Source organism: Eutrigla gurnardus (assembly GCF_963514095.1).
Source record: "Eutrigla gurnardus genome assembly, chromosome: 7".
NCBI classification, from domain to species: Eukaryota; Metazoa; Chordata; class Actinopteri; order Perciformes; family Triglidae; genus Eutrigla; species Eutrigla gurnardus.
The window spans coordinates 16,819,444-16,835,693 of record NC_139921.1 but is presented as its reverse complement, the minus strand read 5'-3'; the positions used below and the strand labels follow the sequence as shown (position 1 = coordinate 16,835,693).

Below are 16,250 nucleotides of genomic sequence, written 5' to 3'. Positions count from 1 at the left end.
AGCTCTTGAAAAGTGTTTCTACTGGCACCTCCTATAAGAGGCTGCAAGGTGACTCCCGCCTCGGCAGTCATGCATTTGATTTTAACAACTGTAGGTTTATTGCTATTATATTGGAATGTTTCCACTTGTTACACTGGAGTCAAATTGCAGCTATTATTTATGTTTGACTAAACTTTTGCATGGCTGGACTGAGCAACCAAGCCAGTGAGATCAAACCCTAATGCAATGTGAGCATTTTCCCAGCAGCGTGCCTTGTTAAACGGGGCAGTGTGGGCTGCTGCAGAGAGGTGTTTATAGGGATGCTGGGTTTCCTCTACTCGCCCAACAGAAGGTGAATATGCCCCCTCTTAATATCTGAAAAGCAAGGGAGGTATGTGTTACAAAACAAATCTCAGCACGGGGCTGGCACGCGCCTTTGAGCGTGCTCAAGTGTGTGTGCGTTCTGTTGGGATAAATAAGTCTCCGTCAATTGAGGATTAAAATAGAAGCGATGCGAGAGTAGCAGCAGTATAATTAACAGCGATGATGCAGGGAGGAGTGAATAGTTTGTGTGTTTGCCGTCTATAATTCAGCCTCTTCACGTGCCAGAAGACGGGGGATGGGGCTCAGCCAGGGGGCCCGACGAACACTTCCCAAGCCTGCTATTACTTCATTCTCTGATCACAGCCACTCACGAGCATATCAAATCAGAGTGGGCTGCAGCGCTGCTCACGCATCGTATGCATCTCGCATGTGACGGCTCCACCGGATCGATGTCACATAACCGCCAGAGGCAGCGGAGGCGTGGAGCAGTAGGAACGTTTGAACGGGGATAAACAGAGTGGGTCGATCAAAATGTCAATTAGATCACGGCCTTTTGATTGTGCGACGGCTGGTGCCGGAGATGGGATGTTTGGGCGTGTCACACACACACACACACACACACACACACACACACACACACACACACACACACACACACACACACACACACACACACACACACACACACACACACACACACACACACACACACACACACACACACACACACACACACACACACACACACACACACACACACACACACAGCTGTGTGTATATGTGTGTCCATCAGTGAGAATGGGTCACTTGCCAGTCCTAGCTGGGCTCAGGCCAATACAGCCATTTACTCCTGTGGCCCATGGGCGCTAACATTGGAAATAAAATGGAGACAGTCAATAATATTCCTGAAAATCATCATGCTTAGAGCCAACAAGCATGCATGACACACAGCCTCCAATCACGTGGCTCCATTTTCACTACTGCCAACAAACTAATCAAGGTTAAAAGGTTGGGGCTCAGAGGATGATGATTTTAACTTCATTAATGGATTTCAAATTGCATAAAGTGAATGAGATTGTATTGATGAGCATGTGCATGTAGTGCAGGTTTGGGATGAGGACAGAGCCAGGATGGGTGCACTTAGATCTTAGTGTACAAGTGTGTATGAGCAGCAAGGTCAGCCGACAGTGACCTGACAGATTCTCACAGCAGAAGTGTCAACATGACAGCCGCCTGTGATGTTTGGACGTCATCCACTGCCCTGTCCTCTCACACCCTCTGGTAGCAAACTAGCCACATCACGGAGGACTACGAAGACAGAATCCTGATTAGACTGCCCTCAACACAATCATTGATTTATTACAAGCTAAGAAATAATCATGTGTTTGGAGATTAAATCATTGCCGATGTGCCATGCAACATTGTATCTGTTGCTAAAAAAAAACAGCTATGAATACATTGTCAGCAACAAAGAAATAGCTCCCAGGGAACATTAACTCACTTTGGGAACTCTTTCTTGCTTAAAAGCCATTTTAAAAATGGGACATGGTGGTTTTTTTTGTGTTTTTTTGTTTTTCACCACAACCTGTCTGGACAGGCTGTGGTGAGGTGATGTGAAGGTTTGATTAGGCAGTTTGGGACCCTGCTAAGCAAACATAAGAAACAGTAGCTTCACTGCAGCAGCCGTATTGACTACAAGCTATTTAAAAAGCCCCCCAGAGAATGCTGTTAAATCTATCATAAGATGCTCTATACATCCTTTGGAGTTTATTTCCATCAGTCAAACTGATCCATCAATCAATCAACAGCTGCTTGGCCAACAAATGCAGCTCCGCAGCAATCAGGGTAAAGCGCATCAACTAATTTGATTGCACGGATGAACAGGAGCGGCCATAATGGGATACATTTCAACGGTGCGAGGATTCCCCACAGACTAATATCAGTGACAGAGGAGCACAAGAGTGCTGCTAGGAAACAATTGGATCCTTAGCAGCAGTGAACGGGAGAACAGAGGCGGTCGTTGTAGAAGGTCTGAGTCAAGGTGAAAGCTTGATTAATATCCCCTCACATTGGCCAAATAGCCGCAGTGCTGCCACAAGACATTAATTGCGTGCCTAGTGCGCAAGATGTTTTTGTAATTAACCCTTTTTCGGTTTGCAAGGATGAAGCCAGACAGAATAGGATCTTGCCAGGTAAGCGATTTAACAAGGTTACGACATGCGCTGCAGTGGTGGGAACTGAGGGACAGCTTCACTGTGAGTAGACCTGCACTTCAAAAGAAGGTATCTGTACATGAAAAGGCTTGGCGAGGACCTTAAATCCACAGCAAAGAAGCAGAGTTATACATGTACAACATATCGATCTTGGCACGTGTCCAGTGCACAGCCCAGTGCACTTCCAGTCCAATTATAAACAGGCTCCGGAGTTAATCAATTCATACAGATTCATTTGGACAGCGATAAGTCAGCTAGTGTTGCATAACAGTGGTGCCCTGCTAAATCGCAGGCTGTGCCAGAAAACCACAGTACAAACCTGCACAGCGCTCTGCTGCTGGCTTGTACTGCACTGCACTTACTGGCACACTCCAGCCCGCTCTGCAACTGTGGTTTATCGTGCGTCTGAGCCAGTTCCATGCAAGCCACATCTCTATTTAAACAGCAGGCCAGAGTGCAGTGTTTTCAATACTTTTGTTTCCATTAAAAAAAAAACCCCACTGATTTTAAAACACATGATAGAAAACGGCAAGCAAATTAACATCTGCTTAATTAATCAGACAACATCAGACAGCTGCCCCAGTAATTCTTCTGTTTTAGTCTTGGGTCGTGGATACAGTATGACACAGAATGCAATTAACACACACACACACACACACACACACACACACACACACACACTGGCAACAATCAGGACTTTGCATCCTCACAAGTCACAGAGGAGGAAAACAGGCCAGTTTTTTCCTGGAGCTCTGACTCCCTCATTCACATCTACCAGAGTGTTTGGGTATTTGAACATCTGGTTTCCAGGGTCAGTAACCACGGCAAACCAGGATGTGTACAGGTGCAGGTTTTCTCCTGCTAGTAGCAAACCCTCACTGGTGATTTCCTCCTCATAAACATTCAAGGTAAATATGCGTGCCAAGTAAACACAAAGATGGCAACAACACCAGCACCTCACCACCTCCGGTGCAATACCAGTAATGACAACCGCCGAACTAAGTGCAAACACAGCGTGTCAATATTCAACTTGTAGAGCTTCCGCATGCATATATTATAGAGGCCTGGTATCCAGGAATACATCAATGAAACACACAGGAAACAGGCAGCGAGAGAGGAAAGGCTGGGAAAGCAGCCATGTTTGTTATTAGCCGGCCCTATCTGCCCTTTGCACCTGGAGCAACATTGAAAAAGAGACTATGGACTAATTCATCAGACATCGTCTGTTATACTCTGCATATCCTAATAATTTAACCAATATTGAGTATATGTTTTTTTTTGTTAAAGGCTGAGGTAATAACACAGACAGCAGGAGTAGTGACAGTGGGACATTCCCCTACTTGCTTCGCTTCGTCCATCTGAAGCTACTATTTGTTTAAAAAGTCATCCGAAGCTAGCAAAGGAAACCTTTGGTTCACAGAGGTCTCATTCTTCCCTCTCGGCTTGACTAAGAGCAAAGCAGGAACTCACAGGGTGGAAATGGATTCCCTGGTTCCAAAGCAAAGGATGTGGAATTTTGAGGAGAGGAGGGATTTTCTTCTCTTTTTTTTTTACTTTTAACACAAGAAACAAAGCACAACACAAACTACAGAAAGAAATGCTTTCACTATTTCACACAACTTTGAGAAGCTCAGAAGGTGTTCACATTTTTCGGGAGAAAACCTCACACAGTGTATTGTTTTGCCACTTTTACGACAAGTCACAGAGTAAAAGTGGCACCTGAAAGTAAAACAGTTGTAAGCCTGCATAGGAATGAGGACAAGCTGAACAGACCTGTCGGCGCATTCAGATCTGTTTTGAGCTCAGCCATGACCAAGCCCTCGCGCATTCCTGCCTGCTTCTCAGATTTCTGTCCACAGGAGGGACAACAGCACAAAAACCTCTGTGGTTTTTGTATGCAGAATTATTTTTCCACCGCTGCCCACTCAGGCTCCGCATGGGGCACGGGGCCTGTAACTCCGCTTGATGTTTTGATTCCTCAGAGCAGACTTCTGTAATCCGTTCCAGAGAGAGTGCACAGGCTGAGCACAGAGACAGTGTAGCAACTGGCAAACATGTCGGGACAATACCGAGCACGTCTCCACTGTGTGGCAGTGGAGATAGCCTTCGGCAACACAGCATCATCATCATCATCATCATCAGAATTCGTTCTGGAAAGTTGTTTTTTTTCCACTTTAAGTTTTTCTTAAGTGGTTGTTTGTCAAAATGTTCTTTTTTTGCTTCCCCATCTCGCGATCTTTATGCAACGTCGTACTATTTTCGGCATGTATGAGGTTTGATGGGAGCAGAAAAGGGGAATTACACAGTGTCTGATCTCCGCATGACTGTGGCTTTTGGTTTGGGGTTGAGAGTTGGTAGCAGCGTGAAAGTACCGAGTCACAGAGAGGTTGGTTTAGTTCATGAGCGTATCAGTGACAGACCACCAGTGGAGACCCAACTGTCAATCAGGTATACGGTCCGGATCAGAGTCAATAGCATCACTTTGCACCTGTCCCACAGCTAAACTCCCTCAGTTACGATGATCCCTACAGAATCTCCTGAACGGATAATTACAGTATCAGGATTGCCGTGCTTTTTATTTGCGAGTTAAAAAATTCCCTGATCTTTGTGGCAGGTGGGTTGAAAGGAGGGGAATTTTCCTTTGTCTGCACGCATTTACTCTGTGACAGTGCACTGAAAAGGGATTACATCATCACCATTGTAGCTTCTGAGCCCTCTGCTTTCCTCCACTGGCTGGTATACGGTGGACCGTCCGATCCGGACAAAGACAGAGCATTCCAACAGTTTAGCAAGCAGGAAACGCGCACCCGTAGTCACACTTCATTACAATCAAGCTCATCAACACCCTCGGTCCCCGACGAAAAGACACTCACACGGAAAAAATGCTGGAGGCCATATTACCATCAAGTCATTTGACTTCTGACTACGGGCTGACTCATACCAGCCATACAGATCAGTCATATTAAAACTGATGAATCTTCTGCTTTTTTTTCTTTTTAAATAAACAGAAGAAACTGTGATATATTTCAGACTATTACTGAAGGTCGTGTCTAATCTCGTGAATGCATGACTCTGGTGTCTGCCATGGAATAAACAAGCATGAATAAACTGGCCTTGCTGGTGCTCCAGATCATCCAGGGCCATATCTGAAGGTCTGTTTAGTTTGACGTCTAGTCTGCCATCAGTAACAGGCAGCTAGAAGTGACAGGCTGAACAGCAGCCAGTCAGGTGGTTCCCTGAAGATGAGGTCAGGAAGTTTTTAAACTGATGCAACCTTAAAGCTTTGTGAGGGTAGTAACGAAGTAGCAGCGTATCAAAATATACACATTCTGATTATTAAGCCAATAAAAATAATGTACTGGAATGAACTTGAATTAACCATAACAATAATCAAACCACACATTCCAGAGAGAGAGAAAAAGCAGCACAATGCTCCTCTTGTTGTTGTCTTTTATCTCCGCTTGAGCTATTCCCTTCGAGCCAATGCACAGGAGACAATAGAAACATAAGCTCAACTTAGCAACAGGAAGCATCCCCCTGTGCACATTAGAACGACTCTATGGCAAATGAAGCACAATAACAATTGTTACTGTTGTAGAAGTATGATGCAAAAAGTGAAAATAGCAACACCGACCTTCAGTAATAAAGTGGGGAGAGACCTGTTTATGTTGGGAAGAAACGTGAGAAGCAATGGCTCAAGGAATACTCACAGTTTGCATAGATGCATCTTGAGGAGAGCATCAAAAAAAGAGAAAACATCTTTGGACTATGGCTGCAAACTAGTCTGCCTAAATGGGATGTTTTAAGGCCCACACGGTTATGGCTTAGCTTAACCTTGAATGGTGTTTTTGTCAACAGCATGTTGGCCCATTGAAGCCGGTTAAAACAGAGCATGAATATTTCCCCTAATATGAAGCTCCTGCATCTGAATTACATTAATTCTCTATAAGAAATCCCACCAGAGAAAGCAAGAAGCCATCCAGTGTGAATACTAGTGATGATTTAGATGGGACAAAGCTGAGATTTGACTCACTCTTTTTTTTTTTTTTTTTTGCAGTGCAGTGTATGATCAGTCATGCCCACCGCACCGCAGGTCAGCAAAGCCTATTAGGAATGCTAAAAATCCTTGATCCTTGCCAAAAGCTAAACTCCAAAGCTTCCTTTTTTCACCTGACTCATGCCAACTAATCCAACTAACAAGCCACTGGAGCAGGCTTGGATTCAGATAGAGGGGATGTTCAAGGTCCCACCTGCATGTTGTAACTGGTTTCACACAGATGATCATTTGTAGATATGCTGGTTTTGGACACTGAACTTTTGAATGATTGGCACCGTTTCCTTGTTGTTGTTACTATTCACACAAACTCCTGTTTGCATCGCTGGCCTGCATTGCCAAATGTGTCCTATTCTAGCATGCAGCCATATGTTCTATGTAATCCAACATAAGCTCTAAATGCCAATAAGTGACAGAAAAAAGGGCTAGTTGGTGTAAATTCTGCATAAATGTGTAAATAAATCAGAAAGGAGGTCAAAGTATGTGGGATCATGACTAGTAGATACAGAGTTTTAACATTTAACGAGGTGTATTGATTAAAGTGAACCTGACATGCAGTCAGCTTGGCCTAATCAGAAGCAACAGACACGAATCAGGGCTCTCAGGGCCAAGCAGATGTGGCACAAGGTAATCACCTGCCCGGTAGCCATGCTGAGAATGACAGACATGTAAGGGGTCATCCTTACATCCTATATGTAGTGTGCACATATACCACCTGTAAAACGTCTCCCCGAAGCAGCGCTGAGAAGAACAATGCCCTTGACATACAGCCTACAACGACGCCGCGGATACATGTAATGACGTTTCTCACCGAGTCCACTTCTTCTACCAGCGACCCTATTAGTAAAACAAAAAAATAAATAAAAAAACACACTGGCACTGATTGCGCACTGGCTCCCCGCTGCACCTTCACACCGCACAAAGATACGCTTTGTCCAGCGGCAGTGCACAGATGTGTAAACGTTGGCCACCTTGTACCGCGAACAACACCCAGCACATGACGAGCACCGCGTTCCCGACTCACCTATTCTCCTTTCCGCCTCGAGCTTTTGGATGTCACACACACACACAAAATGCGAAGCGGGGTTTCCTGCTTTTGTTTCAACTCGTTACAAGGTCCCGTGAATCCCGAACACAAACTGCGCAGCGCTCTTCCTTACCTCCTCGGGAAACGTGCTCGCTCCGGTTCGAGCCCAAAATGGCCCGGTGTCGTCCTCCGAAAGGCAACTAGGAAGTTTGATAGAAAGTTACGGGTTTGCCTCGCTGCGCTATGCAGCTGCTGGAGGGATGAGATCATTCAGGCAGCCTCCCCTCCCCTCTCCCTCCCCTCGCCCTCTCTCTCCCCCCCTCGTTCTCGTTCTCTCTCTCCCTATCTCTCTCTCTCTCTGCCCCCCTACCCCTCTCTCCCTCTTTCTGCCCCGGAGTCTCGCGAGAAGGCTTTGTGGGGAAAGCAAACGTTTCCGTGGCAACAGTGCTCACCTGTAGTGGGTAGACAGAGAGGATGTGAAGTGAGGACGTCTCACTCTGCGCTGAAAATATACGTTGTAAACTCTGCAACTCTGCATTGTTGTCCAACACAGCAAGTTACACACCTTTTTATGTTTACTTTTGGTCAAAACTGAACAGAGATTATTGTATGTTTATGCTTTTCTTTTGCTGAAATTGGAATTCAATAATAAATAATTAATAAAATGCAACCACACGCATAGGAGCTCCAAGCAAACATCTTCACCATTTCATAGGAAGTAGCAATCAATATCACCCTTAAAATGGACCTTTATATACAGCACCTACCAAACAATATTCATCTTATTAATATATATTTGGGAGATATAGCTGCAGGTACATGCAGGGTTATGTGGACCAAAATACATGCAAATCAAAAGTATTGTCGAGGGATGAAGTAAGAGATTGTGTAACATTTGACACCAATTCATATGTGATGATGTAGTTGTAAACTAGTATTACATTACTTTTTCAAGAATTCAACCGAGTGGTTCATCTCTCACTATAAACGATCTTTGGTGGTATTTTTCTGCAAGCTGTGTGTGCAGGGGAGCAGTGCAGAGGGTGGAGAGGAGAGGCCCCTGGTATTCTTCCTCCAATATTTGCTGCTTCTAATAGGCAACATTACTTACCCAACTGTCAGCCACAGACCAGTAGCCTTGTGGGAAACATATGAATCAAATGTCCTCATGTGCCATGGCAAGACAAATATTTAAAAAAAAAACGAGTCCAGCCATGTACAGACATCTTAACCAGTGCCAGATGACTGTTTGGCTGTTGTCCCTGCAGCAACCTGCCAAAGACATTAAGGCACTGCCTGGGCTCTGACATCATCAGCTGATGTGGATGTGCAAAAAAAAAAATCCACAGCTAATCTGCTGACCTTGCAAACAATGCACACTGTGCGTCTAAAATTAAAGCTCGATGAGAACTCATTACAGTGGCAAGGCTGTCGTTCTTCTGAATGCATGATTTTGGACTCGTCTTCGAGTGTCACTGCGGTTAAGCATTCCCGCTGCCGTGTAGGCTACTGGTGTCAGCACATATTACTGGGAAATGTAGATCATGTGAATTGGTGGAGAGAGGGATATTTCAACAAATAAAGAATGAATCAGCAGATTAGAGGATGTATAATGCAGAGGCATGGCCAGAGCTTTTTAAATATGCAACGACAACATGGATCATATTTTCCCACATCCTTCCCACTGCATGTATTTCAAGCCTCATTACGACACAGAACTGTGTCAGACGTGGCAACATCCATTCGTGTAGCATGCACCTCACCAGTTATATGGTCCAATTAAAAGAAGATACATCAGTGAGAGAGAATATATATTTTAAAGGTTTTATTCCAGTGCAAACATTTTGTAAGTGAGTGTGCGTGTGTGGTGAATGTTAATTCATAAAAGCATGACAGAATTGATTTGTTGTATGATTAAATCAGCAGCTCCATCTGCTGGTCAGGCTAGCACAGGACAAGAAACAGAAGGACATGCAATAGGAAATACCCTGCTTTTTCTATAATGTAAAAAAATCATTACAATATGCATTTCTTTCCTCCAGGACTCTTAAGCACTTATAAGGCCTCAGATAATATTCCCTCAGTTTTTAAGAATATCACCATCATTTATTAAGGCTTAAAAGTGTGGAGGACAGCATATCAGCCTTGTGATTGATGAGAAGTCATTAAGAGGCTATTCTTAGGTCTTGGTTAATCTTAACAGTCTTTGAATGTCAGGCTCTATGTCAATGGTGGGGAACATTTTGCCGTATCTTTTAAAGGGCTCTCCCTCCGGCCCGATGAGGAACTTCTCGAAGTTCCAGGAGATGTCGGTCCTGCTGATGGGACTCCAAATCAGAAATTTGGGGTCATTCATGAGAGAGGTGGGGTCGTCATCGGGATAGGGGAGCTTGTCTTTAAGGTAGGCAAAGACCGGATGTGTGTTTGTCCCGTTGACGTCACACTTCTGGAAGATGGTGAAGTTGGGCTGAAAGCCGCCACCTGGACGCACATGCTGCAGGGAATTCAGGATCTCACCGTTGCTGCAGTTCTCCTGCAAAACAAATGCATTCATTTTCGTTTTTGTCCAGCTGTTTTTTTTTTACTCCATAGAAATATTGCAAAGGAAGGAAGGGTCATAGTTAATTGTGGTGATTACAGGAATTAAGCTGATTACACTGTAGCAAAAAAGCTCACTCTATACAAGTGTCAGGCAGATACTTCAAATCTAATTGCAGTATCAGAGCTTAAGTACCAGCTACAGTTTTTACACTATGCAATCATGCTGGTCGTCTCAATTACTGTGGTGATATAACGGAACTCATTCTCACTGGGTGAAGCAAACATGGGAGTACGCTCATTTTCAGAAGTGACATTTTTTCCAGCCAAGTTTTAGGGAGAAAGCACAAGATCTTGTTTGATTTAATCAATTAGATTAGAATTGTCTGTAAGCATGGAATACAGGTGACTCTCAATGTATTTCTTATCCAGATGAAACATTTAAGTGTGTTTTGTATTAAATTAATTGAAACAGTAGGCTTGACATGAAAAATAAAACAGCATCTTGAGTCAAACTAACGATGCTGCTCAACTCACCTGGTATCCAAACTGGTTACAGGGGAAACCCAGGACCACCAGTCGATGGGGGTACTTGCTCTGCAGCTGTTTGAGCTCGCTGTAGTCCCGGGTGGTGGTGCCTCAGAGCGAGGCCACATTCTCTATCAGGACCACCCGTCCCCGAAACACGTTGAAATCCACCGAGTCTCCCTCCAGCGTGGTGGCCTTCAGGTCATAGAAGGTCTTGGCGATGAACGTCATCCTGACTCCTGTGCTTTACTCAATGGAGGCAGGCAGGACCTCAACCTGGGACTGTATCAAACTGCTTGGTCAGCTGACCCACCTCGGGCAGCAAGCTGCCTCTCACTGGTGTCAAATGACCTTGAAAGAAACTGATCCACACGTGACAAACAGGTTTCAGATCGATCTTTAACAGTTTTGTTGAAACCAAATTTACCGTTAATCATTCGAATTATTAAATTTGAGTATTATCTGGAGTATTTATTTGACATGCTATTGTAAAGAGAAAATGGCATGTATTATGGCATGTATTCAGCCTTTGCCATCTCTGTCACACGTATCAGTTTTCTCAGTCATAAAATATTTAACGTGTCTTTCACAGCGGGTGTTAAAAAATACATGAACCTGTTTGAACTCTGTGGACCCGACTTCCCTCTCAATCCAAAATGTAGTGACTCAGCAGGGCTCAGATCCCCAATTCATTTGTCTTAAATATGGCAATTTAAATTTATTAACTTCTACAAAGGCTAGATTTATTTGCAACACCCTTGAGTTTCAAACATTAGGTTAAAATGACATATCTGTGGCACGACAGCAGCCGTGAAAGCGTTATTTCAAGGAGCAGGAACACTGCTTGAATGCTAACGCACAGTCGGCAATGACAGCCACATTCATAAGACAAACTGTACACATATACATTCAGGATGGTAACGAGCACGCACCACATTCAGAAAGGTCATTAAACATGGCAACCCTTGAGGAAATCAGCCTACTGCGTAAAAGAATCCTGCTTGGTTTGAGTTTCTGGGTTTAAATAATTCAACTCTGTCCTCTGGCTACATTGATGTTGAATATATATTCATATAGATTTTGCAACTTCATAAATTGATTTCTTGAATATGGATCCACGCATTACCAATCATTTTGTAGACGTGCATCGATTGCTTGAGCAAATGTACTGTAGAGATGCTCCTCACTGGCTATGAGGGTTCAGTGCTCATGCAACAGAAAGGGCCCTCTGCTGGTTGCTGCTGGTAACTGCACCGACCACTAATGAAGTGAAACCAATGGAGCACCCATCGCGTCACAGTATCTATGAAGATGGCGGAGGACGGCTGAGTTAAGTCTCAGTGAGGAACAAATGTCTTTAGCTACAGTGTGAGCGATGGTATGGCCCTCTAACAGGCGCAGGTCTTCCGAGTGTTGTCGTCGTCGTCGGGGCCTTCGCTGCCTTTCTCGTCTTCTAGAGTGGCCGTCTCCAGATAATCATCCAGCGAGCCCAGCAAGTTGTCCACATCTCTCTTGTGAGCCTGCAGCACCAGTTCTGTCACGCGAGAGAAGGCCTGAAGGAAATAAAAAATAAATACACCAGATAATAAGAATGTGGCAGGGTCAGTTTCTACAGATATGCACCCTGTGTCTTCCTACCTCATTGATATTGCTGCTGGTGGAGGCGCTGGTCTCAAAAAACTCCATCCCATAGTTTTCTGCTAGCTGCAGTATCCGGGTGGATGTTAGAAATAAGTACAAGAAAAGGGTATTTCATAAGTAAAGTCTGTTTTCTTCTCATGCAAATTATCACAGGGTTTAGGAGACTTGAGGTAATTGGATATTAACTGGCCTACCAGTTTGTTTTTAAAGAGATATTCATGCAAATTAGCTGATGTGCTGGGTCCACTATGCACTATGGAAAATCTTAATTAAAAAAAAAGAAAAACCTTGCATTCTTTTCAAGCAAAAAAGTGATCATGCAAGCGACATTAATACAGTATTTCTGGAGCGTAGTTTAAATAAACCAAATTGCTAGATTTAGCTGTGTAAATCTCCGTTTTGATCACGTTTAACATGATCACTTAATAAAACAAGATCCATTCAAACCTTGCTTCCTTGGTCCTTTGTCACCTTCCTCCGAAGCTCCTCATCAGACTTGTTTCCTACCAAGATCATCTGCACCTTTTCTGGAGCAAACTGCAAAACAACAAAAAGACGAGACAGACGGCACGGAGATAAGCGACTTCATCGTCTTGTCAGCAGGTGTCCAGCAAGCATCAGTCAGGCACTGAGAGGCAGCACCAACACCGGGTCACTGTGAAGGGCAAGGGAATCAAATCAAGTGTGGGTTGCCTTACTTCATCCACATCACTGGCCCACTTCAACAGGTGCTGAAAGGACGACTCGCTTGTGATGTCGTACACAAAGATGATGCCCTGCACGAGAATAGGCAGAGGAGGATTTAAAAAACTAATGCTACATTTCGTTAACTTGTTCGTATGGAGGGATCACCTGTGCACGCCTGTAGTACTGCTTGGTGATGGTCTGATAGCGTTCCTGACCTGCCGTGTCCCTGCACACAAGACCCGGACGCACATCAGCGAGAGAAGACGACGCAGTACGCGTAATTGCAATAAAGAAAATGATAAATAACTTACCATATCTGTACTCGCACCTTGATTCCATCTAGTTCTAGTGTTCTCATTTTAAAATCAACTCCTACCAACAACAACGAGATAAAAAAAAAAAAAGACCAAAATGACTTTTTTCATTTCACAGAAAAGCAGAGTCAACAACACGTAACAGAAGCTATTTATGCGAAAACCATCACAGGGTCAAGCTGGACTCACTTAAGCAACTGTGACAAATTGGAGAAAAATCCCGCTTTGTGGTATTTTGCATGGGCTGTTGTGCGCTTTTGAGCACTTAATGAGTGTTGCTCAGACACCATTATCCCTAATGAATAGTAGTTCAAGCACTGCACAGTGTTAGCTTTTAAAGCGTTGGGTTTCCACAAGGGGGTTGCAACTACTGTGAATTACAGCTGTGTTTTTCTTCTGCTGGGTAACAGGACAAGAGAGCTAAGAAATGCTGCCGAGAAGATACAAGTATATCCATCCATCCATTTTCTACCGCTTATCCTGTATTTAGGGTCACGGGGGGGCTGGAGCTGATCCCAGCTGTCATTGGGCGAAGGCAGGGTACACCCTGGACAGGACGCCAGTCCATCGCAGGGCCAACATGTAGAGACAAGCAACCATTCACACTCACATTCACACCTACGGGCAATTTAGAGTCACCAATTAACCTATCCCCATCCTGCATGTCTTTGGACTGTGGGAGGAAGCCGGAGAACCCGGAGAGAACCCACGCTTACACGGGGAGAACATGCAAACTCCACACAGAAGGAACCCGGGCCGACCCGGGAATCGAACCCAGGACCCTCTTGCTGTGAGGCGAGAGTGCTACCCACTACACCACCGTGCAGCCAGATACAAGTATATATATAATATATTATATACTATTAAAGACAATAAGGTGTTAATCTACTTAAATCCATTCTCGCTTTGTTTTTATGCATTTATCGACGGATTAATTTCCTGATTAATCAACTAATCGTTTGATTTTAAATATCAGAAAATGATGACAAAAACAGCTGCCCATCAAAAAAGCACTCAACCTCAATCTTTTTTTTTCTCCAGGAGACAACAGAACAATGTGTTAATAGCAGTAAAAATGTCACTGGTTTATTCAAGAGTACCAGTGAGCCGTGACAGTGCAGATGTATGTTCTGCCAATTGAATGATCGATTAGTTTACTGATCGTTTCACTACTCCACTATAAACTACTGCACTCTATGCTATATTACACACCTGTTCTTGTACAACCTTCTCAAGTACTTTATTGGTCAGCTGAAGGAGTTGGTCTATTAGCACTAAAACAGTGAATGACTCCGTTGGCTCACGTCAGTTCTGTTTGAGACGTCACATCCAAATGAGTTTCTGTTTTTTTGTTTATATCAAAACATCAAAATAAGCTAAGATGGGACATAACTGTGTCAGATATTTGGCTTAAGGAGAGTTTTATACAATGCTATATAAACCCCTATTTTATGGTTACAGTGCTTCCTGTTGAGCAGATCCCAGCTGTCATTGGGCGAAGGCAGGGTACACCCTGGACAGGACGCCAGTCCCTCGCAGGGCCAACATGTAGAGACAAACAACCATCCACTGTCACACCTACGGGCAATTTGGAGTCATAAATTAACCTATTCCCATCCTGCATGTCTTTGGACTGTGGGAGGAAGCCGGAGAACCCACGCTTACACAGGGACAACATGCAAACTCCACACAGAAGGAACCCAGACCCGACCTGGGTATTGAACCCGGGACCCTTTTGCTGTGAGGCGACAGTGCGACCCACTACACCAGCCCCATTTATGTCACATATGCACATAACATCAGGGGATAAAAGCAAGGAGAGTTTACTCACCCGATCCCAAAGAAAATGGGTTTAATCCCATGTAAAGCTCTCCTGAGGCCCAGCTCCAGCTCGCAGTTCAGAATTCACTTTCTTTCACGGTCACAACAAACTACAGCAGTACCATGGAAGTGTGTGCGGACTGTTTTTCTTCCCTTATGTGGAAATAATTGACTCTTTTGTGTGTGGCCGCCCCACCATTTCCCTCCAAGCCATTAGTTTGGCTCACAGCTGAAGCACTAATGGGCATGTCAGTCTGCAAGTGTTATGTTCTGAATAAAAAACAGGATATCAAACACTTGGAAGGCAGAGAAAATGTGTTTTCCTGGGAGCCTTACTTTCCATTCTTACTGATTGTAATTGGGAGTGGTTTCTCACCTCTGCTGCATCCTTCAGTATCTTTCAGTAGACACTGATGGAAAATGGACTTTTAGTATTTCAGCATGGTCAGGGTTATTTGGACTTTTCATTCACTTTCAGGGCTGATATGGTCTGAGGTACTCTGATCTAATCCTGCCACCTATAAGCAGGCCTGCTCACACACTCTGAACAAAGGGGGATTGTTAATTGTACTGTTCCTTCAGTTCAACAGTTGACATTCTTACTGTGAGAAAACAGACTCACTGATGTTTTTCCGGTTCCACCTGCGGCTAAAACACGCAGCCATATGATGAGTTAAAACCAAACGTGTTGGATGGCTTACCGATGGTGGAAATGTGTGAAGGGTCAAAGTCACTTTCCGTGAAGCGGCGCAACATACACGTCTTCCCGACCCCCGAGTCTCCGAGCAGCAGCAGCCGGAACAGAACGTCGTACTGTTTAGCCATGGTCCGAAACTAAAATATGCAAGAAAGCATGACTCTTCCATGGAGCTTTGGGTCCACTGTTGCTGTGTGCTGCCTTCAGCGTCCCTCGGAAATTCCTGTATCTATAGTCGGACATTGTAAAATCTCTAACAACCCGTACTATTTATGTAAGAACACAAGTCGCTTGTTGAAGTAGATTTTTCTAGAAATGTAGCAGGTTATTATGTGGTTTGGTTCGAGTTTAGCGAGTTATAGGCTAAACTGTATACATGTTTGTGTGTGTACCTAAACCACACACAGGGTTAAATGCATCACATTTT

At 44.2% G+C, this 16,250-nt stretch overlaps 3 protein-coding genes across 3 annotated transcripts in view; all 3 read right to left on the bottom strand.

Annotated features, from left to right (window-relative positions):
• LOC311015575 (signal-induced proliferation-associated 1-like protein 1) overlaps positions 1 to 7,879 on the bottom strand; it is a 31,571-nt gene extending 23,692 nt beyond the window's left edge. Inside the window, exon 1 of the mRNA XM_084012916.1 lies at positions 7,731 to 7,879. The gene's annotated coding sequence lies outside the window, so the exon portion shown is untranslated. The remainder of the gene's footprint in view (positions 1 to 7,730) is intronic.
• A 1,532-nt stretch (positions 7,880 to 9,411) lies between these two features.
• Positions 9,412 to 11,796, bottom strand: gpx2 (glutathione peroxidase 2). The gene is made up of 2 exons (XM_084014271.1): positions 10,673 to 11,796; positions 9,412 to 10,130 (listed from the first exon to the last, which is right to left on the bottom strand). The coding sequence occupies exons 1-2, from the start codon at positions 10,892 to 10,894 to the stop codon at positions 9,777 to 9,779; spliced, it is 576 nt and encodes a 191-aa protein (XP_083870397.1). The 5' UTR covers positions 10,895 to 11,796; the 3' UTR covers positions 9,412 to 9,776.
• LOC311016530 (ras-related protein Rab-15-like) lies at positions 11,356 to 15,997 on the bottom strand. The gene is made up of 7 exons (XM_084014270.1): positions 15,828 to 15,997; positions 13,303 to 13,363; positions 13,157 to 13,217; positions 13,003 to 13,080; positions 12,752 to 12,841; positions 12,302 to 12,367; positions 11,356 to 12,216 (listed from the first exon to the last, which is right to left on the bottom strand). The coding sequence occupies exons 1-7, from the start codon at positions 15,949 to 15,951 to the stop codon at positions 12,052 to 12,054; spliced, it is 645 nt and encodes a 214-aa protein (XP_083870396.1). The 5' UTR covers positions 15,952 to 15,997; the 3' UTR covers positions 11,356 to 12,051.
• Between the last annotated feature and the right edge of the window lie 253 nt (positions 15,998 to 16,250).

Bases quoted from the DNA above. Each gene is read 5' to 3' on its own strand.
- LOC311016530 (XM_084014270.1), bottom strand. From the start codon at position 15,951: ATGGCTAAACAGTACGACGTTCTGTTCCGGCTGCTGCTGCTCGGAGAC. The intron at 13,218-13,302 runs GTAAGTTATTTA...TCTTGTGTGCAG, and splicing joins AAGGTGCGAGTACAGATATG to GGACACGGCAGGTCAGGAAC. The intron at 12,368-12,751 runs GTTTGAATGGAT...CGGATACTGCAG, and splicing joins CAAAGGACCAAGGAAGCAAG to CTAGCAGAAAACTATGGGAT.